Source organism: Carettochelys insculpta, chromosome 15 (assembly GCF_033958435.1).
Source record: "Carettochelys insculpta isolate YL-2023 chromosome 15, ASM3395843v1, whole genome shotgun sequence".
NCBI classification, from domain to species: domain Eukaryota; kingdom Metazoa; phylum Chordata; order Testudines; family Carettochelyidae; genus Carettochelys; species Carettochelys insculpta.
In genome coordinates, this window is record NC_134151.1 from 5,636,797 (window position 1) to 5,663,457 (window position 26,661).

General features: G+C 44.1%; 1 protein-coding gene across 2 annotated transcripts in view; it reads right to left on the reverse strand.

The window, feature by feature from the left end:
* RANBP17 (RAN binding protein 17) overlaps positions 1 to 26,661 on the reverse strand; it is a 253,947-nt gene that overhangs the window by 5,576 nt on the left and 221,710 nt on the right. For both annotated transcript variants that reach the window (XM_075009426.1, XM_075009427.1), the window contains one exon: positions 9,403 to 9,501. In XM_075009426.1, coding sequence (XP_074865527.1) covers positions 9,403 to 9,501 — 99 coding nt within the window. The remainder of the gene's footprint in view (positions 1 to 9,402; positions 9,502 to 26,661) is intronic.

Here is a 26,661-nt window from a genome sequence, read left to right on the forward strand (position 1 = left end):
TGTATGCATGTCTACTAACAAGGGCCTGCTGGTCAGCAATCCGTAACTGTAAGCCTCCCATTGAATAAACCTTTCTGCCATAAAGGTCCAGGCATTTGGCTTCTCCGTTTTTTGGGGACAGTCCCTGGAAACCCTGTCTCTTCCTATGGTTCACTGCGTCGAGCTCCAAGAGGTCCGGGGGAAGGCGAGTGAAAAGATGTTCATTTCCCTGGGAGGGGACAAATTAATGTCTTTCATTCCACTGTGCTGTGGGTAAGGCAGAGGCCAGCATTTTCCAAACTGTTTTTGTATTATTGGCTATTATTTTAATGATGGGCAGGGCCACCCTCATAGGAGCTGAGGAAGATATATGTCTGTTACAGGGTCTGTCTCATGGGCCACACGGTGTAATAAATGTTGAAAAGCCCTGCTATCCTCCAGAACTGGGGAGGCTAAGGCCCCCACCACTGCCTCGTCCGGGGAGGAGGAGGAGGAGAAGGAGAAGAAGGAAATACATGCAACATCAGTTTGTAACGGTAAAACTAGCAGGCCCAAATCCCCCACTTGAGGTCCTGATACTACCTGCAGAACCTGAGGCATCGTATCTGGCACCAACGGTAACACATTTGACACCGGAGTGGACTGTACTCAGGTCACATCTTGGGAAGGCATCTGGCCCAACGGTGCTGGCAACAATAGTGACAGAGGCCTTGGCATTGATGAAGGTGGTGCCCATAACGGCCAAGATGGTGCCCTCGCCGGTGCCAATGACGTTGGGAGCAGCGACGCCATGGGCACCAATGAGGAAGACTCTGACCTGCAGGGCGGATCTTGCAATTGTTCGGATGGAGGTGCACCCAGTGATGCCGATGGCACTGAGCACCGCACCTGGGGGACTCCTGGCACCCTAGATGGGAGTCCTACAGCCTGCCTCTATGGTTCATGAAGTGCACCAGGGGTCCAAAAAGGCTACTGCATTGCTCCCTGCATGGCTGGCAGCCACCTGTCATCGTTTGAGCGCTGGCTCTCATACCTACGACAGCTCCAGTGCAATGATAGTGTATTCTCACTCCACGTCAAGCTGGAGTAATAGGAGTCTGATTCTGACGCCAACTCCGACATGGAAGACCATGGTGGCACCATAGGTCCCGGTGCTGGCACTGAACCCTGCTGGACCAGTGCCTGTGCTACTGCTGCTGAACAAGGTACTTGAAACAGAGCTGTTGTTGGTGCCCTAGGCTGTTGAAATTGCTCCGGCATCAGAAAAGACATTGAAGATTTCGACAGAGAAGGCACCTGTGGAGTACCCTGGGCTGGTGTTGGCATGGTGGGCAGCACCTCACGCACGGGTATATTCTTCTCTGTCAGTGAATGGTCCAGCACCATGATCTCCACTAAGCCCTGTGGTGCACTACATGCCTCCGGCGGTGAGAGCAGTCTGGGTGAACATGGGCATCTCCTTCGTGCCAGTGTGCTCTAGTTGGTGGCACTGTGGATCAGACATCTTGAGGACATCCTGGCCCTGGGGACAGGCTCTTATGGCACCTGCGCCTGTTCTTGGTGCAGAGTCTTTGGACAGCGCCGACCCCGGTGCCAGTGCCAGCGCATTCTGCTCCACTGCAAGCCCCGACCGGGGACACGTCCAATTGCAGGGCTGCCTCCATGAGCAGGACTTTAAGTCACTGAGCTCTGTCTTTCAGAGTCCTGGGTTTAAAAGTTTTGCAGAGGGAGCAATGATCTCCACGATGCCCCTTAACTAGACAGCTCAGACAAGTCTGGTGTGGATCACTTTTGGGCATCCACTTGTCACATTTAGAGCAGTTTTTAAAACCTGGAGAACCAGGCATTGGCTCTCACAACAATAGAACAGTAACTACTAACCACTATGAACTATTTACAACTAATTACAAACTATTTACACTATGAACAAAAGCTACAAGCTAATAACTAGAGATAGAGAAAGAAAGCTCCAGCAACCAACAGCGCGAAGAGAAGGAACTGTGTGGGGGGGCGGGCTGGGCAGTGCATATATTTGTCACCTTATTGATGCCACTGCCGCTCTGATCCCATGGCTACTGGCTAGGGCAAAAAGGTATCCAGCAACCGGGCATGCGCAGCACACACCCAGTTTAGAATGCACATCAGTAATCGCTCAAAGAAGAAAATCTCTTCTTCTAAAACTCTTTGGGAACTTCTTGACTCTAACATTGAACAAATTTCTGATCTTATTCAGTTCTCATGAGATGAACCCCAAAGGAGAATTGCATGGAGGAACAGTGAAGGATGTAACCCTGCTGGATCATCTCCAAGATTCATCAGACCATGCTAATAGTACTCCAGGTATCTAAGAAATGGTAGAGACAGTCACATGAAGTAGAGGTAGCAAACATTTAAACTGGTCTGGGCCTCCCATGAGTTCCATCAGACCTGAAGCCAAAAGGCTGGTTTGTAAGAGTTGCATCTCTGTAGATACTGAGTCGGTGGTTTTGTATTTATTGCTTACTTTTAAAGTAGTAAGAAGAAGAGTTTGGGGTCTGGTTGTCTCTGGTAAAGAAACACTGATGCTTCAGATCTTTTCCTGAGGGATGGAGACATCCTTAGAGACCTTACAGAAAACGTTGTGCCTTTCAGTTTCTTAAGAACCTCATCTGTTCTAGAATTAAATAGCTCTATATCATCAAATAGGTCTTTAACCCATGTTCTAATTTCTGGAGCAAGTCCAGATGAATGCAGGCATGAATAATCCCTCAAAATAATCATGGATGCCATAGCTCCAGACACCATTACAGAAGCACTGAAGGAAGCTTTTCAGGCATTCTTAGAAACTAACTGACCTTTGGTAGTAAGGGCTTTGGTCAGTTTTGTCTCTGGCAGTGATTGTATGAGCACTATTTTCTTCTATATTAACATTAATAACTGGACATGACCAGCTGACAGTTTGCCACTTTCATGCCCAGTATGGCAGAGAACATCTTTCTACGCAGATCATCTAACCTCTTACTTTCTTTTTAAAGATGTTTAATGGACATGATTTTCTTTTGTTCTTTAAATGGCACTGCCAACATTAATAGGTTTGGAGTTAGGTGGGTGTGGAATCATCCTTCTGATCCTGGGGATGAAAGAGCTGCCTTTAGAGCAATAAGAAAGCCAAAAAAATATTCCTTGAACAGGCCAAATAACACACATAGGTGTCCAAAACAGGAAAAATGGCAGGACAAATAGTGCAACTTTGAACCATGAGTTGGAACAAAGGACTGGTGACAGAGCAGTAAGAGCCTTTTGTACAAAATAAAACAGAAGTACGAAAAAAAGTAAAACAGCTAAATAAAACCTAGAGGAATTATATAGGAAGATACAGCCAAAAGAGAACCTACTGCAGAAAGTTATACAACGCAAGTTACAGCTAGTCGGGCATATTTGCAGAATGAATGATGAATCAAGACCTTGGCATTCGGCATCATGGACAGTTCGAATGGGAGAGGCAGACCCCACAGGGAATGAGTAGATGATATAATAGATTGGTGTGGAGCTATTCTACAGAAACTAAGCCAATCCACACTTGACAGGGAAAGATGGAAGTAAACATTGAGGGGCATCAGACATCAATGGGCACTGAGCCCATGGTTATTGTTGTTGCTGATAATGATGGTAATTAAAAAGGTGATTGCATTTGGAATGATCCATTTCAACCATTCTGGGTCCAAGGACCGGGAAGGCTGATGGTCTACTCGTTTCTATGGCTGAGGGAAGCAGGATGGTTGAAGATATCTGCCCCTCTTTCATCCTGCCACCCTCTGAATATTCAAAGCCAAGAGATGTAGCAGCTATAAGAGTACTTCAAATGGTTGCTGCTGGAAGGTACGTTCCATAGTCAAACCTATACCAATGGCCTGTCTCAGTAGAAGCCACTTGAAGATGCTGGGGCCAAATGTTTGAAACCTGGCCACAAATAACTGTTGTCTAATTGCACCTACCAATCATGAGCTGGACTTGCAGAAACTGCACCCCTAAAATTCCAGGTGCATAAAGAGAGGCCTGGATAATGCCACGCTGAAAATCAGGCCTTTGCAATGTGAATTTTAAAAAAAAGCATCTATCTCAAGCTGTAGCAGGGGCTTGCACAGACACTATAATCTGCAGAAAGCCAGAGTGAAGGGGCTTCCTCACATTAAAACAACCCCCATATTAAAAACTGAAATACTCAACAAAGCTGGAGTCTCTCTCAACTTGCCCACCAACAATAGCCTTGGAGAACAGAAAAGGCCTTAGGGATGTACCTCTGGGTCTGTCTGCACAGTTGGAGTGCATGTATATAAGCGCCTTGTCAGCAGCTGCCTCCCGTTAAAACAAAGAGATGTTAGCCTGAGTGTCTCCACTGACCACAGTGGCAGCAGTATTATGCTTGGAGAGGAGCACTTCATCAGGCAGACAGTCTCAAGCCATTTGGGGCCTTACAGTTTAAAGCTCATAGGCAGTCAAAGGGGACATGGCTTGGCCCTGAGATAGCAGAGCGATGGATAACCTAAAGAATAGTGGCCAAGGTTGTCCATGAGCTGGTTTTTTAAGCAGTGGCTATTCAAGAGCTCCTAGAGAGAGAGTTGCCAAGAAGAAAGGCACTCAGAGCAAATAAATGGTATAGATAAGGATGAACTTTTTCATAAAAATTGCTTTCATCAACAGCTGGCCAATCAACTGTCTAACTGCCTCTGCTGACGAGAGACGTTTGTCAATTAAGGCTGCTGATCCAAGACCCCAGGTAGTCCTGGAAGGGTTTCTAAGCATCTTCTGTAATGGCACCTCTTTTGCGAGCAGCCAAGTTTGCCCTAATTCCTGTGGCTGCTGCCTTCTCCACTAAGCTGGGTAATTGGTTGGTTGGATGGCAACAGTAAGCAGGGATTTGCCTGCCGCTGTGAGCCAGCTTCCCTTTGCTGGGGTAACCCACTTTGTGCTCTCCTGCTGGCAGTAGTGAAGCAGTGCCAGAAGCAACCTGCAACTTCCCATACTCGGGTGGGTGGTGACAAGAGCAGATTCAGCAACTTTCCAGGTTGTCTTCTACTGTTGTCTACAGAATTCCACAGCTATTCCTGCCAGTTCAGGAACATGCAAATTGCACTCATCTGCACCTAACGGGCATATCTGCCTCTTACATGTGAGCTCAATCACATCTGGATAACATATCATTACCAATGAGGAGACCACCAAACAGTAAAAGTACAGTATGAATAACCACTGTGGTTGTTGGTGGCAGAAGCTGTAGGTACAGAGGTTATGCCCTGAATTAAGAGGATCCATTTACCATTGATAATCCAACAGTTGGCTGGCATGAATTAAAAACAGTCACTTCTGTAGTCATGTAAGCATGTTTCAGACATTTCCTGCAGAATAGGGCATTGAGGTGCACGGGGAAGAGACAGAGGAAATACAATGGGGCCCTCAGACTTCATTTATTCTCACAGCTCAGTTTTCCCGGGAAGTGACCTAGGTAGGTGACATTCTCTCTGTCCCCACCCCAGCTACTCCTTCCAAAAGAGACTCTGTTGATTGGGTGCTTCGTAAGGGGGCCAATAACACATGCATCTCTGCTAAACAAAGCCCTGGCTCATTAGAACTACTGTAATTTCAGTAGAAACAGAAAACTTTGCTAACCACGCATTCATTTCTTGGGATTCACCTCTGCATGGCTTATCTTTAAGTGAAGCATTTAATTTCCTCTAGCACTAGAATAGCTAACATCAAAAGCACATAATTAATATATAGTCAAGCGAATATTTAAATGCTATGAATCAGAGCCATAATATGAACAAAAATGTCATCTTGAACAAGATTGGGAATGCACAAAACTACTTATTTCCCACTTTTATAATGATGCAGTGACTCAGAGCAGATAGAAAATGATTAGTTTTCCTCCCAAAGTAGGAAATATTGCCTCCATCTGTAAAGTATAATATTGTGATGTCATAAACTTTTTCTAAACACCGAATTTGCCCTTATTCCCTCTCAATCATTTTAAAAGAACTGCTCTCTCTTATAGAGCTTGGATTTAAATCACAATAACACACCAAGAAGATGAATGACAGTGCTATTGGATATGGCTAAAATTGGATCCTTCAGCACAGGTGAATGATGAGACAGCGCTTCTCTTTTTTATATATTTTCTTCTTCTATTAGTTTCTGTCCATGGCTGGGATTTCAGTTTGAATTTTAATGTATGCGGCTGCTGCTAATCTTAGTGTCTTATTTTTTCCCAGCACTATCTTATTGTATAGACAATTCATTCTCCAAAGCAGTAATACACTGCCACTTGTGACTGCCCAAGAGATAAAGCAATTCTGAATAAAGTTAGATCCTGCTCTGAAGTACGGAGAATACTACAGGTCAATATCTTCTGAAACAATGCCTTGCCAGACACAGCAAATTGCACAGGTTTAGACTAGCTCACATTAATTTACTGAAATGGTTTCCTTTTCAGACAATTATATTAAGCCACTAAGGCAACATGCTGAGTGTATCCAAATATAGATAGTTTCAGATCTTACTGAAGGGATGAGCTGAAGAATGTTTCCTCATTTAGATAATCTGCCTTGGAAGTAGACACTCAAGATTTTAGTAAATATGAGAGATAAGCAAAGCTCACAAGTTTCAGATACATCCCTCAAAGACCAGCTGCTTCTCTGAACCTTTCTGGCAGAGCAACTGGGTTTGAACTCTTGTTCTGCAAGATTTCCATTACATCTTTGTTTGGGCTAAGTGGGGGGTTCGAATTTGTGCATAAGAGTAGATGTGTTTGCTGGGGTTTCTATACCCAGCTGGGTCCTGGAAGAGCAGAATTGTAGAAATTAACTTAAAAAAAAGCCAACTATACTTTTCTGACCCTCAGGTTGGTCTTGAGTTGCTGGGTGAAAGTTTAGCTGGATTTTTCTATTACATAAATTAGGTCATTCAGCCTCACTGGGAGCAGTAGTTTTCAAAAACTTATAAAGTATCTGTGCTGGATACTCTCCTGAATGCCTTACATGGGCAGAAAGGAGCAAGCCAGCAAGAAAAAAGGGGTGTGGGGTTTGGACGAATTGACTGTAAGGTAGATAGAAAGCTGGCTAGATCATCAGGCTCAAAGAGTAGTGATCAACAGCTTGATGTGTAGTTGGCAGCCAGTATCAAGCAGAGTGCCCCCTCAGTCAGTGCTGGGGTCAGTTTTGTTCCACAACTTTATTAATATCCTGGATGAGGAGATGGACTGTACCCTCAGTAGGTATGTGGATGACACTAAGCTTGGGGAAGAGGCAGATATGTTGGAGGGTAGGATAGAGGCCAGAGTGACCTAGACAAATTGGAAGACTGGGACAAAAGAAATGTGATGAGGTTCAACAATGGATTGCCCAAAGAGGTTGGTAAGGCCAGGCTTGTCAAAGCCCTGGCTGGGATGATTTAGTTGGGTTTGTTCCTGATTTGAACAGGGCATCAGACCAGATGGCCTCCTGAGGTCTCTTCCAACCTTAATCTGACATCTCGTCCAACACTAATATTCTATGATTCAATGAGGCTATGGAGGAGGTGTGTGAAGCTGAAGTAAAGGAGGCCACAGCTACACCAGTCCAAAGGGAGCCTTACTGTCAGGGACAAGGCTGGTGGAGTTCATTATGAAGGCAAAGGATTGTTCCTGGAGATGGCCAAAGTTTTGCAGGACTATACTGTGCTTTTTCTTTGCTAATTAGTATCTGTGGTGTTTGTAGGCTTGGCATGAAGTCTTTCCCTCCAATGGGAAAATATGACTCCAAATCTCTCAAGTTAAACTTGAGTGAAAATGTTTTCATTGCATAGGAAAAACCACAGGAGGGGTCATGGAAACCTATGAGATGGTGAGGACTAGAAACCACAGCTTTATATTTATCCTACTCTAGCATCCAGTCCAGGGATTGGCAGTCTTGTGACTTATTTTCAATTATCTTTAAACTGACTCGTGTTAAGGGTCAGACAAGGCAGAGAACATATGAGCTTTTTAAAATCTTGAAACCTTTGTAGTCTATGAACAAATGCAACTTTATGTTCAGTACAAGCTAATTCCTGAGTAAACAGAGTGAATGAAAAGAGCAAACATGACAAATTATGAACACTCTTCTGTTTTGTAGCTAGCATTCTCTAAACCTGTGCTTAAAGGGACAATGTCAGACAAGTTCAGTCACCCAAAGGTAGGTTTTGTTACCAATCAAACCCACGAGGGTTGGCAATGCATAATTGTTAACAGGGGTGTTTAAAATTTTCAGCAAAAGAAGGGCATTTTGGTTTTGGTTTTGTTTGGAGTTAAAACATTCTCAGCACCATTCACAGCATAAACCAAATTTTAGGGGGCTGATGATGCAAGAGAAGCAGCAATTGAGTAGAAATTGACTAGCTCTGCTGTTCAAGATGAGGGAAGTGCAAAAAAGCAAACAAAGAGCATAAACCAGGGGTGTCCAATACATTCACCACTCACCACCCATGAAGAATAGGACACTGCCTTGTGGCGAATATAGGGTGGCCAACCCACAGCCCTCACGTGGCTGCTCCTGAGAACTGGACGCGGAGAGTGCTATCTGCCTGCTCCATGCATGCCCCATTGCTTGCTGGGAGAAGTGCATGGTGGCAGCAGCTCAGGTGAGTAGCTGGCATTGAATTAAAATGGGGAGGAGCACTGGGGGTGCCTGGCTCTGAGGGAGGATGAGGGCATTTTGGGAGGAGCGGGGACTGGGAGTGCCTGACTCTATAAAGTTTTGTATAACATAATAGCTGCGTCTACACTAGTCCCTTTCTTTTGGAAGGCACATAGTAATGAGTGAGTTCGGAAGATGCTAGTGAGGCACTGCAATGAATATGCAGTGCCTCATTAGCATAATGGTAGCTGCAGCAATTTGAAAGTGCTGCTTTCAAATAGTGCGCTGCTCGTGTAGATGGGGGCCTTTTGAAAGGAGCCCCCAGTTTTTGAAAGCCCCTTCTTCCTATTTGGTCTAACAAATAAGGGTCTTTCAAAGACTGGGGGGGTCCTTTCAAAAGGCCCCCATCTACATGGGTGGTGTGCAATTCCAAAACAGCACTTTAGAATCACCATGGCCACCCTTATGCTAATGAGGCACTGCATGTTCATGGAAGTGCCTCATTAGCATCTTCTGACCTTGCTCATTACCATGCCCCTTCCAAAAGGAAGAGGCTGGTATAGACGTAGCCATTGTGGCGAATCTGGAAAGACAACAACCACAAGTGTGGCAAGCTTTGAATTCTTATTGGACACCACTGGCATAAATAGTGAAAATTAACTGCAGTTAAAATCCAGTTTTAACACCAAAAATAAGATTGACTCAGCAGGGATTTTTATTTTTATTTCAACCATATGGGCAGACACAATCATGAGCATGTGCAGAATGACTCTGGTAGCATTTCTGCAATACTTACCTTCTCATTGAGAAGTATAAGCCCTAGCAGTGGTCTGGACACAGACCATTGGTTTCTGCAATCCTCAAAAATGATGGTGTTCATCAGAATCGACATCATCTGAAAGAAAATGTGTATATTTTGCATTAGTCTGTATATTTTGTGCCATGATATGTGATTTGGCCATAAGGATTTTAGCTAATAACTGCTGAGGAAAAAGAAAAAAAGATCCCATTACAAACAGTGCCAAACTGCTCCTGGGCATCACGTGAGTGTCCTACTGTGTTATACCTTTTTCAACAAAGCTCTCACTCTTGCATAATTATTCCCACATCCAACGGGTGCCATGATCAGTAGAAAGTTCTAGACAATGACACCCATGGTTTGTTTATGAAAAAAAAAAACTAACCAGAAGACAAACTACAACATGACTTGACATTTCTCCCTGTTCAGGCCATTGGGATGGATTTGTTTCAGATGTACACTTTACTACTGTGACCCATGCTTTTTGCCCCAGTTGAAGGTGGATCACTTCAGTGTGTTCTGTCTACAGCTAGCCTTTAGCAGAGCTCATACCCTTCAGATGATGTAGAAAATGGCTGTGTAAGAGTCACACCTATGCTTAGTAATCTGTACTAACTCCAAATTTATTTTCAGGTGCCACTCATAGTGCTGCTTTTAACCATAAGTTGGATCCTTGGTATCTCTGATACCACCCCTTTTCTTGTGGGATACTCAACTAATTGTGATCAACTGGGACACCCCCCACTAGGCTGCTTCACACTGGCTGTCCACACTGACCCTGCTGATGTGCATTAACAGTTTTTTTAGTGTGCTTTGATCTAGTCCCACTTCAGATCAGGCTAGATCAAAGTGCACTCAAACCTACATGTCCCAAATCAAGAGACGTAGGTATTTTTCCAAATTTGACGCTCATTTGGGTCCCGTACCTCACTTTCCCCTTTTGTATAGAGGAGACAAAGATATTTACCCATCTTTAGAAAGCACTTGCCATCTAGGAATATAAAACACTAGGTATTGTTACTATTAATCCAGAAAGGGTTGCTGGAAGGACAATCTCAATGTAGGGGTTTCAGTTATGGCATTTGTTGTCCCTCTTGGTTAGCCAGAGCCATAAGTGGCTTCCCTCCTAGAACTAATGAAAGGCTTATTAGCTCTCCCAAGCTTTTTTCCAAGCTTGGCTGCAAAGCCTACTAGGCCTTTAAGGCTTTTGCTGGGAGGAATGGGATTCTGTTTTGGGGGAGGATTATTGGGAAAGTCTTATTGTTGGGGATTGAGTTATCGTTATTTATAGCTTTTCAAGAATTTGTGAGCACACCCGGTGCTTTGGACGAGCATGCCTTTAATAAAACAAAATAAATAAACTAGAGAAACCATTTAATGATGAAGTGCTCTATGAACTTCTGGAAACACAACAGAGCTCAAAATGCTAAGGGCACAACACACACAGACCTGAAATGTGTCTGGTTGGGATTAGACAGTGAAAATTTGTAAAATGTCACCAACAAAGAACTGGACTCACATTTGTAAGGTATCTACTAGCCCTAAAACCAAATACACAAGAAGAATGTGGAAAATCATTAAATCATTTCTTCTAGGCCAATGAGTAGCTATGAGCAGAGTCCCCAGAGAACTGCCACACTGCAAACCAGCCTGTAATAACTGACCAAGGCTAAGTCAAACAACATGTTTCATTAAATGAAAAAGATGAATCCCAGCACTACAAATCACTTGGAACAAGGAGATAGCCAAAAATTATTTGAAATTTTCATGCTACGAGCAGATGATGTGGTGTGGGAAAGACTAGTCCATCACTTAGTTTTCTATACCAGGCAAGTACGAAGCTACATTTCAATTTCCCAGGATAATAACGTTACTTCAATTAATACAAATGCTAAAAACCACTCAGGAAGTAACAAGAGGAACTTCCCTGGTCCTGACACATGAAAAGCTGTGATAATAATTCCTCATCACCCAATAAGATCTTTCATCAGGAGATATCACAGCAAGCATGTAAAAATACAAGGGAAATCATTAGGGGGACAGAATGGAAATACCTGAGGGTGATTTAGCCAGGATGCCAGGTTTGATACATCCCTTCTTGTTAGGAAATGGGCCACAGGATATGTAATGGCTGCAAGTGGCCAGGCTTTTAGTATTAAGCCTAATTTAAAAGATGGCAACTTCAAGAGCAGAATTTACCTAACTATCAAACCTGGGGCAAAGCTTCAATACTGACCAAGAGGGAAGAATTACAGCTACTAAATGTCCATCATCATATCACACAACACAAGAGAGTCTCTTTGAGATTCAAGTCCCAATCTATGTTGGAACAAAAACAATCAAGTAGGAAGGCAAAATGTGCAGTCTAGTGACACTGCTGGCCATAATCAGCAAAGAAGCTCAACTCTCCACAGTGAAAACCAAATGGAGCCATTACAGAATGGTCCCTATCTTCTCAATAAGAAGGCTCTGCCTTCAGTATCTGGTACATGTGTTGGTGGTCTGTCATTACTTAGCTGAGTGCAAACTACAGGAAGCCCTTGATTTGGGGACAGCTACCAGTTTTTGATTCCCCTGCCCCACTTAATACAATGTCATTAAGAAAGACAGACACACAGCTTTTTCACGGACTGACTAGCCAGACTGAAGATACAACTTTTCCCCTCAGACATCGTATGCATCACTAATTTGGGAAGTATCAGAGGGGTAGCCGTATTAGTCTGTATCTTCAGAAACAACAAGAAGTCCTGTCAAGTATCAGAGGGGTAGCCGTGTTAGTCTGGATCTGTAGCAGCAACGAAGGGTCCTGTGGCACCTTATAGACTAACAGAAAAGTTTTGAGCATGAGCTTTCGTGAGTTAACTCACTTCTTCAGATGCTGGACTCACGAAAGCTCATGCTCTAAACTTTTCTGTTAGTCTATAAGGTGCCACAGGACCCTTCGTTGCTGCTCAAGAAGTCCTGTGGCACCTTAGTCTAGACTTCTTGTAATTTGGGAAGATTTCTTCTAAAAGAAATCATTTCTCCGATACAAGTATTTATGTTAGTAATATGCACAGAACTGGATGAATCATCATTTTCTAAAATTAAAATTAGCTATAACTACTATGTTTGAATTATTTGTGTGACAAAAACACTGCTCAGCTTGAGTACCAGAGAGAAGCTGTAAAAGCCCACACACAACTCTGGATAAATACATATGTGGCTTTGCTGCTGCAAATTCAATGCTACTGATATCTGAGCAGCTTGACTGAAGCTAGTTTGGGTATACCTACATGAGCCACAATCACACCTTGTAGTGTGGACATAATATGAAGGTGACAAAGCAACAGTGACAAAGTCAGGAATAGATCCCAGGAGTCCAGGTCTCATTATATCTCCAACTTTATTTGGCCCAATAATCACTCTCCTGAAATGTAGTGATGGAAATTGTGTGAGTATGTATGCATTCTTCCAGCAATGCTAATGCTTCAGAAGCTTTCTTGGGAGTTGGAGGAAAGGCTCCCAAAGACATCACTCATTATAAAAAGTCATTCCCAAGGTTGCACAAGTGGCCTTTCTGTTGAAGAGCCTTATTGCTGCTTCATGTTATCAGTAGAAGAGCACTTGCAACCCAGCAGAACCTATAACTCTCAGGTTGGTATCAGTACTTTATTACAGCATTATGTGATAGAAAACAACACTTTGCCAAGGATTCAATACATTTCTAAAAACTCAGACAGCTTTTAATTGAACACCTGGATGCTAAGGAAATTTCAAATATTACAAATATTCAGCTTTGTGTATCTCTGCACAAACTTTTGCAGAGTTTCTGTGTCTCACGCTCCAAAGACTCATCTCCTAGTTTAGAAACCATGAATACTAATTTTCACCGACAATGAAGCTTTTACTCCTTCCTTCACCAACACTTCCCTCTCTGCGAGTATATGGAGTGTCGTTTTCCAATAAACTGTAGCACGCACAAACTACTCCAAAATTGCATACCCATGTGCATTATCTGCTCCTTTAAATACTGGTACTCCCTCAAAAATGAGATTTTTTTTTAAATATGAAGAGTTCTTTGCATTTGACTTTGGGCTACTCAGGTGTGAAAGTATATTTGAGGCATACGTTCACATTTTCCTTTGGAAACAAGAGGGCTTAAGCTCTTTATGTTTTGTTTTTAACCAAAAGCTGAGATTCTCATGCAATATTTGGATTCTAGCAGTTGGAGTCTTAATTAAAGTCCCAGAATATCCTGAGACATGAGAGTTGCCACCACTGAGTCTGGCTTGGGTGCAGTCCACAGAGAAGTCTAGTGTTCTTCTTCAGTTGGGGAAAACTAAGGTATATCCGAGCAAGCAATCACTTCTGAAGTCCCAGTCCCAGGACACACATATGAACTGAAATATGTTTGCACTGTTTCAGCAGATTGAAACATGGTTTACTATAAACTCTCTCCACCTACTTCTGTCACAGGTTCTGACTATTGTTATCACATTACTGGCTAAGAGTTAGGGCTACTGTCTCATTCTCATACCCACACAAACAGACAGAGATACTAATAATTCAGAAAGTATTGTGAATATTTATTCATGGGGTGTGGCATTTTGCATGGTTCACCTGACGCACACGTCTTTGAAAACGTGACCCAGATGAACCACCACCTTCCAACCAATGTTAACTAAAACATCTGACTTTAATATATTTGCAATTTTTTTCTGACGCTGTAAATAACTCAGTTCTGAATGCTACGTTTTCTAGTAACTAGAGCAATTTGTTCCCTTTGCCAGGATCTCCTCACAAGTCCATACATTGAGCCGATACAAAGAAGATCCTATTCAATTTGGTACACATTACCGCTTGAATATTGCTCTCTGCTGATGAAGAATATATCAGTTATGGCTGGAGCTAAATGTAAAATGATTAAAAAGTACAAACCTCGTTATACTCTATCTAATCAGGCTGAGTGACAACCACCCCACCTTTCTTCTATTAAACAGAGTCAACAAATCCTTGAGTGAAGCATTGTCTGCTGGCTCACTCTTTACTTTCTTAACTATACATTGAAAGTAGGAAGTACTTAGAAAGAAAATTTCCATGATTGCATGTCCCAGCCTGATATATGAGAAGAGGGAGGGTCATTGCGACGTTTGGTATTTACCCAGTGCAAACTTTCCTTGCGCAAGTCAACAGTGCAAATGAATCAGTATTCTCCCTATATCTGCATGTCACAAAATCACTATGGAACTGGGAATCCCTCTGAAAATAACTCGAGGTTAGACTAGCAGAGGGTGCTGCAAGCGAGAGTGGAGGCATCATGTCAGAACTGCACAGGAAAGTTTGCAGTGAATGGGGCTGGTCTCAAATCCTTCATGTATAACACATTTATTCACCAATTTTATAAAAAGTAAGACAAGAGCCCTTCCCATTTAGAAAAATGCAACCACCTGGACTAGTTTTAAAATCTCTGTTTCCTTCAGTGTAAACTGGCAAACAGAAGAATAGTGATTCACAGGTCTGGTGCTGTTTTAATTTTTCCATTATTTCAGATACTTGCTATCCCTCCAAATTCAATATTAAAATCAGTTTGGGTGATTCTGAGAGCTTCTCTGACATGTATCTTACTTCACTAATGATCCAAATGAAATTAATAGGGCTACTCATGGAGGCCACGTCTACACTAGCAAGTTTTTTTAAAATATTGTTTGAAAGAAGGGGGGGTCTTTTGAAATATCCAGTGGAACGCCTATACACAAAAAGCGTTCTTTTGAAATTAAATGGAAAGAATGTGGCACACCTTTTGAAAGCACTCTTTCATTCCTGTTTCAGGAAGAGCGCCTTCTTTCAAAAGAAAATGAGTGTTAGATGCTCTGCTGTCCCCCCAACTCCCTTTTTTTTTTTTTTTTTTTTTAAAAGCAGTCCTCATGGCTTCTGAATTTTTGATCCCTGGCCCATTCTTTTAAAGAGTGGAGGGGCTGCGTGGACACTCTTTTTTTGAAAGAGCAGATCACTCTTTTCATCTGCTTTTTTGTGTATGGATGTGCTCTTTTGAAGAGATCTTTGGAACAGATCTTCTGGAAGGACTTCTTTTGAAAGATCGCTGCAGTGTAGATGTAGCCAGAGTGAGATACTTCTTACCTCAAATATAAGAGTCTGGATCTGAGAAAGAATTATCTACAGTATGTATGTCGCCACTTTCTCAGGAGAAAACATTTAAAATGATAGCTCCAGGTTAATTAATTACAAGTGTGTGCAATATGTCTATTCTTAATGTTGCCACACACATCACACTGCAAACAGTTTTGCTTTTCCTCTGTTGAAATAAACTAATAAATTATTCATTTCAATGGCAGCAAAATACAGATCAACAGGACAAAATGGATTATGTAAGGCTAAAGCTCACTTTCATCTCCACATTAAGTATTTGAAAATTTGGCTAGCAGTAAATTGCCTTTCAAATGCTTGACAAGCTTGTAAAGCAGATGTTTGCGCTGCATGAGAAAGTAAATACGACAGAGCTGGGAGAAATGGAAACTTATATTACTACAAATGTGCCATTTAGAACTCAGCCCTATCCTCATAAATTAGGAGGGCACCACCTCCATTTTTAAGCATTTTTAATTTGCTGTAGATGTTTTAATATGGTGGCACAAATGTATTGGGGTTAGATCACATCTAACCACTGCCTGCACCTGACCTGGTCATCTGAAGAGATGATGAAAGGCATGGCTACACCTCCTCAGAATGAGGGGGAAGGCTTACAGCTCATGTACTTCACTTATCGTATAGCTGGTCAGTCGCAGTGATGACTTAACATTATCTAATATGAGGGAAAAGAGGTCTTTGGTGTGGTGCAACCTCCCCTATCACGAAAGGGTAAGTCTCACGAGGCAGGCTTTGGCTTCTGTGAGGAACATGGGTTAAGTATCATGAACAAGTCTCAACTTTGGCAATAGGAAGAGTGCTGAGGAGTGAAGTAGCTTCTCTTTTTGCATGGAGTGGGAATAAGATTTATTAGTTTAATTATTCACTTCCAATATGTATTGCCTTGCTTTGGTCTACACTGAATTTCATGTAAGTCCTCTGTTGACTGTCACTTACTCACATGCTGCCTGAAGTGCTAGATTTTATATCTGGATATCTGATGCGGCTGACAGATGTTTACAAACCCATGTATCTGCACAGCTTCCTCTTGTCTACCCATCTGTGCAGCAAATTATTCTACCTCAGGGCTGGAATAACTTACACTTGCAAAATGAACTCAGGAGCTGCCTTTTGCAGATGGCAGTATTCAGAAATCTTCAGCTTGGACATTATGATACTCACTTCAAATGTGAGATGCAATTTCCAGCACAGTGGCCATGAGGATATATAATGCTGTGGATCTTTTAAAGGGATTACAAAGTTCTGCTGGAATAGGTTTTTAGTATTGAGCTCTTGAATGCACAACTTATTACACTGCAGATGTGTGTGGAGCAGGGAGCAAAACTGATTTTTTTAGATGTCTTTACCAGAAGTTAAAACTCATTCACTTTCACCCTTTCAACAAAGCTGACTTAAATCAGGCCTTTCCAAAGTAAGGTTATTATTACTGTCTCAGAAAAGTGATTCTTTGCATTCTCTTTGCACCAGTGAGACAGAAGCACCTCCTTTTTCCACATAACCATTCACATCTGAGTGGTGGCAGTGGAATACAAGTGTTTCAACTAAATACCAGCATCTCTAGACAAATGAAAGGTTACACACAATCTGATCCTCTCGGCAGCAGAGGGCTATAGTTTCACACACTTCCTAGGCCAACACGCTCATCAGGAGTGGGTTTCTCTGTAAGTAAGCTGTTTGCCTGTCAGCATCTTCTCTTCTACCTTGTAACTCTTGCTGGGACTTGCACTGTTTATGTCCCTTAAGATGCACAGACATAAGCTGTCTCCCCACTCTCTCCAATATCCTGGGAATTGCTCTTGCTACTCCCCTCCTCCAAGCTTCTAATAGTTGTGGTGGCCGCTCTCTGCCCACAAGCTGTTACAGAACAGCTCCTAAAGCTGCCTTCAAGCAGAAAGACAGGGCAACATGAGACAAAGTTTATTACTGACATTATCATTGAAAATAAACTAGAAAATTAATTTAAAAACATTTCTGGGTTAATCAACAGAAGAGATCACAGCGGCACGTGGAGGTCAGGCTGAGGGGAAACAAAGAATCGTAGAATCATAGAACACTAGAACCGGAAGGAACCTTGAGAGTTGGCAGGGCCAAGCACAAATGTATCTTCTTAAAACATCCTCAAAAAGCGCACTTCAGTAATACAATGCAGAATACATAGAATCACGGAACACTAGTGACGCGCAAACTGGTGGTTTCTCCCCGCCCAGTGGCTGAAATAGTGCGGGTGAGCCGGGCGCTAGGACCCTCGGTTCCCGGGGGCGGACCCACCCCGCCTGTCGAGGAGGAGAGAAGTGTAGTCGTTATTGGGAGCAATGCAAGTGCACCTAAGGCCCACCCTATTCCCCGGCAGGCGGTAGCTGTTAGAGAAGACCGAGGTCCAAATGTGCAACAAATTAACAAGTTGGTTTATTAAACCTGTAACACAGTTAAGCAAGCAATAAACAAGTCACAAGGATGACCTTTACAATTGTACTGGTTGCACTTGTGATGTTCTGTTATGAATTCCTTTAGAATAAATGCTTTATTATACTGCAAGGCAAAAGATTTGTTAATCAGCCTAATTTGGATAGGTATGGGATTTAAGGTACCAGGGTTATATAGGAAGGTAGGGACCCTATAATATGTACATATATACAGATTGATTAGGAAAGTTCTCAGACTATCAAGCTACCTGAATGGGCGGGCAGGGGCGCTACTTCCTGCCACGACCCTTGGGCCGGGGTGCTAACCCGACCCGGCTGGTGTCAGGGAGACCATGCTATGATGCCAGCCTATACAAGCGGGTAGGTGGTACCACTTCCTACCACAGCCACATAGCAAGCGAGTTTGAGGAACTGGGCTAGGATAACGTAATTAGTGTCTTACTTATCTGTTAACTATAACACCTGACTACTTTACCATAAATACCAATACCAATACCATTAACTAGATAACAGCAGGCAGTTACTAATAACTGTATACAATTAAACGTCAACCAAGTACAATATGCCTGGGGGTTTAAGCCCAGCCCTCAAGGGGTCAGGCCCTCAGGGGCTGCGGCCGACTTGTCAGCCCACCGCACAGCAAGGGAAGCCACCCCCTACTCCCCCAACGGGGGCCCCGAATCTCCAGACCACAGTGTGTGTCTAGAATGGTTAGGTAATCGTTTATGTGTCCTGTAAATCGGCGTCTGTCAAGTCCGGTAAGTTGAGTCACAATCGGGAGTCACAATCAGTGAATGTCAAATCAGGTAGAAGAAGCAAGATGCCAAGATAGCGGCATGCGCGATGGTGCCGCAGGCGTGAAGGCGGCGTGAGCGCTGGTGCCGCAAGATGGCGGACCCTGGGTTGCGCAGCCAGGTACGCAGTACCCTGCCAGAAGGCAGGGCCAGTTCGCCACCTGGCTGCTTGGCCACAGGATCCACTTGATGCTCCTAGAAGCAAGCGCATTGTCTGGCGCTGAGGTAGCAGGCGCTGTAATGACGAGGCTGGCGCTGTATCGTCCGGTGGCCTCGCAGGTGATTTTCTGGGAGCTCTTCACAAAGGCTTCACCCAACCGGGCTGGCCTAAGGGTACAGCGGACACTGGCCAGGCAGCCACGCTCCCCTCTGCGGTCGCCACTGTTCTGACAGTGAGCTCCCAGGGCCGCTGAATGAGCTGCGACTCCTAGATTTATAGAGCTAACGCATGAATATTAATAACATGATTACCATATTGAGAATTCTGTGCAGGTGCTCCCAAACAGGTCCTCTGCTTGGCCGAAGGTGCTAGAAATCTTTCACCTGGGCCAATCAGAGGACTCCATTTCAAACCTGCAACCCATGAATAATTCATGAGTTCAGGTTACCGGGGAAACCAACTGACTCAGAGTGACCGTTGCAGGGGGCTGCTAAATGGCAGCCTATGTAACTTTAGATTTTTCCATGTACCTGCATTGATTTTTACACTGCCCGAGGCTTGTTTCCCCTGACACACAGGGACGATAATGCCCTAGAGATAAAAATCCCTGACAACTAGAACTGGAAGGGACTGCAAGAGGTCATCAAGACCAGCCCCCTGTCCCCACAGCAGGACCAGGCACCATCTAGATCACCCCCGATAGATGTTTCTCTAACCTGCTATTAAATATCTCCAATGGTAAATATTCCACAACCTCCCTGGACAATTTATTCCAGTGTTTAACCACCCTGACAGTGAGGAAGTTTTTCCTAATCATAAAATCGTAGAACACTAGGACTAGAAGGGACCTCAAGAGGCCATCGAGTCCAGCCCCCTGCCCCAATGGCAGCACCAAGTACTATCCAAACCATCCCTGATAGATGTCTATCTAACCTGTTCTTAAATATCTCCAGCGATGGAGATTCCACAACTTCCCTTGGCAATTTATTCCACTGTTTGACCGCCCTGACAGTTAGGAACTTTTTCCTAATGTCCAACCTAAACCTCCCTTGCTGCAGTTTAAGCCCATTGCCTCTTGTTCTATCCTCAGAGGCCAAGAAGAACAAATTTTCTCCTTCCTCCTTATGACTCCCTTTTAGATACCTGAAAACCGCTATCATGTCTCCGCTCAATCTTCTCTTTTCCAAACTAAACAAGCCCAATTCTTTCAACCTTCTTTCATAGGTCACATTCTCTAGACCTTTAATCATTCTTGTCGCTCTTTTCTAGACCCTCTCTAGTTTCTCCACATCTTTTTTGAAGTGCGGTGCCCGGAACTGGACACAATACTCCAGCTGAGGCCTAACCAGCACAGAGTAGAGCGGAAGAATGACTTCTCGTGTCTTGTTCACAACACACCTGTTCATGCATCCCAGAATCATGTTTGCTTTTTTTGCAACAGCATCACACTGTTGACTCATATTTAGCTTGTGGTCCACTATAATCCCTAGATCCCTTTCTGCTGTAGTCATTCCTAGACAGTCTCTCTCCATTCTGTGGCTACGTCTACACGAGCCCCAAACTTCAAAATGGCCACGGAAATGGCCATTTTGAAGTTTACTAATAAAGCGCTGAAATGCATATTCAGCGCTTCATTAGCATGCGGGCGGCCGCGGCACTTCGAATTTGACGTGCCTCGCCGCCGCGCATCTCGTCCCCATGGGGCTCCTTTTCGAAAGGACCCCGCGTACTTCAAAGTCCCCTTATTCCCATCAGCTCATGGGAATAAGGGGACTTCGAAGTAGGCGGGGTCCTTTCGAAAAGGAGCCCCATGGGGACGAGACGCGCGGCGGCGAGGCACGTCAATTTCAAAGTGCCGCGGCCACCCGCATGCTAATGAAGCGCTGAATATGCATTTCAGCGCTTCATTAGTAAACTTCGAAATGGCCATTTGCATGGCCATTTCGAAGTTTGGGGCTCGTGTAGACACAGCCTGTATGTGTGAAACTGATTGTTCCTTCCCAGGTGGAGCACTTTGCATTTGTCCTTATTAAACTTCATCCTGTTTACCTCAGACCATTTCTCCAATTTATCCAGATCATTTTGAATTATGACCCTATCCTCCAAAGTAGTCGCAACCCCTCCCAACTTGGTATCATCTGTAAACTTAATAAGTGTACTTTCTATGCCAATATCTAAATCATTGATGAAGACACTGAACAGAACCGGTCCTAACACAGACCCCTGCGGAACCCCACTTTTTATACTTTTCCAGCAGGATTGAGAACCATTAAGAACTACTCTCTGGGTATGGTTATCCAGCCAGTTATGCACCCACCTTCTAGTAGCCTCATCTAAATTGTATTTGTCTAGTTTTTTGAGAAGAATATCATGAGAGACCATACCAAATGCTTTACTAAAGTCTAGGTATACCACATCCACTGCTTCTCCCCTATCCACAAGGCTCGTTATCCTATCAAAGAAAGCTATCAGATTAGTTGGACAAGATTTATTGTTTACAAACCCATGCTGGCTGTTTCCTATTACCTTACCACCTTCCAAGTGCTTGCAGATGATTTCTTTAATTACCTGCTCCATTATCTTTCCTGGCACTGAAGTTAAGCTGACTGGCCTGTAGTTTCCTGGGTTATTCTTATTCCCCTTTTTATAGATGGGCACTATATTTGCCCTTTTCCAGTCTTCTGGAATCTCTCCTGTCTCCCATGATTTTCCAAAGATGATAGCTAATGGCTCAGATACCTCCTCTATCAGCTCCTTGAGTATTCTAGGGTCCATTTCATCAGGTCCTGGTGACTTGCAGACATCTAATTTTTCTAAGTGATTTTTAACTTGTTCTTTTTTTATTTCAACTTCTAACCCTACCCCTTTCCCACTAGCATTCACTATGTTGGGCATTTTTTCATCAGACTTCTCAGTGAAGACCGAAACAAAGAAGTCATTGAGCATCTCTACCATTTCCAAGTTCCCTGTTACTGTTTCTCCCTCCTCACTGAGCAACGGCCCTAGCCTGTCCCTCGTCTTCCTCTTGTTTCTAATATATTTATAAAAAGCCTTCTTGTTTCCCTTTATGCCTGTAGCTAGTTTGAGCTCATTTTGTGTCTTAGCCTTTCTAATCTTTCTCCTGCATTCTTGTGTTGTTTGCCTATATTCATCCTTTGTAATTTTTCCTTGTTTCCATTTTTTATACAATTCCTTTTTTATTTTGAGATTGTGCAAGATCTCCTGGTTAAGCCAAGGCAGTCTTTTTCCATATTTTCTATCTTTCCTACGCAGCGGGATAGCTTGCTTTTGGGCCCTTAATAATGTCCCTTTGAAAAACTGCCAACTCTCCTCAGCTGTTTTTCCCCTCAGCTTTGCTTCCCATGGGCCTTACCTACCAGCTCTCTGAATTTACCAAAATCTGCCCTCCTGAAATCCATTATCTCTATTTTGCTGTTTTCTGTTTTACCCTTCCTTAGGATTGTGAACTCTATGATTTTGTGATCACTTTCACCCAAGCTGCCTTCCACCTTGAAGTTCTCTACCAATTCCTCCCTATTTGTTAAAATCAAATCTAAAACAGCTTCCTCCCAGTAGCTTTTTCAACCTTTTGGAATAAAAAATTGTCTCCAATACAATCCAAGAACTTATCGGATAGTCTGTGCCCCGTTGTATTAGTTTCCCAACATATATCTGGATAGCTGAAGTCCCCCATCACCACCAAATCTGGGGCCCTATTTGACATTGTTAGTTGTTTGAAAAAAGCCTCATCCACCTCTTCCACCTGGCTAGGCGGCCTGTAGTAGACGTCTATCAGGAAATCACCCTTGTTTTTTACCCTTCTTAGTCTAACCCAGAGTCTCTCAACACGTCCATCTCCTACGTCCATCTCCACCTCAGTCCAAGTGTATGCATTTTTAATGTATAAGGCAACACCTCCCCCCTTTCTTCCCTGTCTGTCCTTCCTAAGCAGGCTGTACCCTTCAATGCCAACATTCCAATCATGTGTATTATCCCACCAAGTTTCTGTGATGCCAGCGATGTCATAGTTATATTTATTCACTAGCACTTCCAGTTCTTCCTGCTTATTACCCAGACTTCTTGCATTTGTATACAGGCATCTAAGATATTGATTTGATCTTGCCTCCCTGTTTTGCCCTGACCCTCTTTTTACTCTGACATTGTTGCCCATGCTGCCTCCCATTTCTGACCCATCACCCAGGTTTCCATGTTCTCCACTTACCTGTGGGCTTTCCTCCTCTGCCCCCGTCAAACCTAGTTTAAAGCCCTCCTCACTAGGTTAGCCAGTCTGTGTCCAAATACGGTCTTTCCCCTCCTTGAAAGGTGAACACCATCCCTGCCCAGCAGTCCTTCCTGGAATAGCATCCCATGGTCAAGGAAGCCAAAGCCCTCCTGGCGACACCATCTTGGAAGCCAGGCGTTCACCTCTAGGATGCACCTGTCTCTGCCTGGGCCCCTACCACTGACAGGCAGGATTGAGGAGAATACCACCTGTGCCCCAAACTCCTTCACCTGTGCCCCCAGAGCCCTGAAGTCACTCTTGACCTGCTCAGCATCATACCTCACAGTATCATTAGTGCCCACATGGATGAGAAGCATGGGATAGTAGTCAGAGGGCTGATAATCCTCGACAATGCCTCCGTAACTCTCAGATATGGGCCCCAGGCAGGCAGCATACCTCCTGAGATGAAATATCAGGGCGACAGATGGGCTCCTCCGTACCCCTCAGAAGAGAGTCCCCGACCACCACTACTCTACGTTTCCTCCTCGCAGTGGTGGCAGCAGACTTCCCAGCCTTGGGGGTACGAGGCTTCTCCTCTGCTGTACGGGGCGATTCTTTGTCTCCTGTATCAAGTACAGCATAACGGTTTCCCAGTACCACAGTGGGAGGGTTCTGAGAAGGGGTGGAACACTGCCTGCTGCCAGAAGTAACAAGCTGCCAGTGTCCACCCTGATCTATCTCCTCCTCCACCACTAGTTTATCAGCCATCCTGTGTACTGGGACTGTTACCTCAGCTGTCTCCACATGAATACTGACCAGGAACTGCTTAAGGAGTCGGATACTCCTCAACCTGGCCACCTCCTCCTGTAGCTCTCCCACCTGTTGCCTGAGAGATTCCACCAGCAGGCACCTTTCACACTGGATGGTCCCCCCAGCCTGGATATCAGTGAATGGGAATTGCAAGCTACAGTCCCTGCAAAGCCACACCAGGATCTGGGTAGAGGCATCTATGGTCAGGCAGTCTGTCTGGCTACAGGCACAGGTGGAGGAGACAGCAGTAGTGCTGGCACAGGTGTTGCGGGTCTTCCTAACCATCGTAGGCCTCCCTCTGTCAAACTCCCTCTTAAACTCCCCTGTCTGCAGCTCCCTGTCTGTTTAACTCCCCTGGTCGCCCGTGCTGCTGGCTTTTAAAGCCTCCTGGCCTGGGTCAGATCCTCCCCCTGTGAGTCACACAGGGGAAGGCCAATCAGGGGAACAAAGGTCAGGCAGGCAGTCCCAGCTGCCACAGAAACTGAAACTGAAACTGACCCACCTGAAATCAAAATGGCAGTTCAAATTCAAACAGATTCAAACAGTTAAGCACACTCACTCACCCCAAAAGCCAGCGCTCTCACCTGGTAGCTTCTGCAGTGGCAGGATCACTTGCTCTCCCTCTTAAACTCCCGTCTGCAGCTCCCTGTCCGCTTCGCTTCCTAATGTCCAACCTAAACCACCCTTGCTGCAATTCAAGTCCATTGTGTCTTGTCCTATCCTCAGAGGCCAAGGAGAACAATTTTTCTCCTTCCTCCTTGTAACCCTCTTTGAGGTACTTGAAAACCACTACCATGTCCCCTCCCAGTCTTCTCTTTTCTAAACTAAACAAGCCCTGTTCTTTCAGTCTTCCCTCACAGCTCACGTCTTCTAGACCTTTAATCTTTCTTGTTGCTCTTCTCTGAACTTTCTTTAATTTCTCCACATATTTCTTGATATGTGGTGCCAGAACTGGACACAATACTCCAACTGAAGCCTAATCACCACTGAGTAGAGCGGAAGAATGACTTCTAATGTCTCGCTTGTGACACTCCTGTTAATGTAACCGACAATCATATTTGCTTTTTTTGCCACAGCATCACACAGTACATATTTATGTCCTCCCTGCGGCTGATGCCGTGCCTCCCTATCCAGGCAGACAGACTAGCACCAATTCTGCTATAGCTAGCATGCTAAAAACAGTAGTGTGGATGCTGCTGCTCAGTAGCAGCTGGGCTAGCCACCTTAGTATGAGTGCAGGGGCTTACATGGGCTTATAATCAGGCAGATTTCCTCTAATACAACATCCACACAGCTGTTTTTGGTGTGCTTCCTCCAAAAGAGATAGTACAGCTGTCTACCCAGGCTGGGAGGTGTGCTCTCAGCAGCAATACAGACATACCCTGAATGACTAGTCCAAGGTATCTCTGTGAGTCTGGGGGAAGGCAGTATGTATGTACATCCCAGAAGACCTGAGTCACAAGTCACTAACCATTCAACACCACCCTCTTCCATATTTATTATTTATATTTTCATAGCACCTAAAACCCCAGTTATGGATCAAGTCCTTGACGTGCTAGGCACTGTACAAACATACAACAAAAAATACAGTCCCTGCTCCAAAGAACATGCAATCTAAGTAAAAGAGAACAGACAACGAATGGACACAGACACAGGGAGCATGAAGAAACAATCAGTCAGTGTGAGATATTGTGGTCTAAGAAATCTACAGTAATCCTACTTGAATGCATCAAAGCAGTGTAACATGATACTTAGGAAAGCTGATCAAATTCTTAATCACATATAAATTATCCAATACATTTAGATCTTTTTGTTTTCATTTTTTTCACAAATTGATCTTAATTTCTATTGACTGTATTTGTTACGTGTAAATATTTTGAAGAAATAATGAACACCTTTGGGGAAGTAATTAATGATAAACTGCACTGTACCAGAAGTTATTCTGAATACACATAGAAGACAGATAAGCGATAAAGATGATGATAAGTAAGCTAGTACGTTATCTTTTATAGTCACCACAACATTTTTTAGTGAATGTCACCTTTCACAACAACAAAGGATAATAGCAAAAGGCTATTTTATGCAGTTATCAAAACAAAGTGCACTGAATATTATATTCCCTACTGATCATATTACCCCTGCAGTTTGACACATTCAAGCTGTGTCTACACGTGCACACTACTTTGAAGTAGCGGCAGTAACTTCGAAATAGCGCCCGTCGCGGCTACACGCATCGGGCGCTATTTCGAAGTTAACTTCGACGTTAGGCGGCGAGACGTCGAAGTCGCTAACCTCATGAGGGGATCGGAATAGCGCCCTACTTCGACGTTCAACATCGAAGGAGGGACCGTGTAGACGATCCGCGTCCCGCAACATCGAAATTGCCGGGTCCTCCATGGCGGCCATCAGCTGGGGGGTTGAGAGATGCTCTCTCTCCAGCCCCTGCGGGGCTCTATGGTCACCGTGGGCAGCAACCCTTAGCCCAGGGCTTCTGGCTGCTGCTGCGGCAGCTGGGGATCCATGCTGCAGGCACAGGGTCTGCAACCAGTTGTAGGCTCTGTGTATCTTGTTTTGTTTAGTGCAACTGTGTCTGGGAGGGGCCCTTTAAGGGAGCGGCTTGCTGTTGAGTCCGCCCTGTGACCCTGTCTGCAGCTGTGCCTGGCACCCTTATTTCGATGTGTGCTACTTTGGCATGTAGAC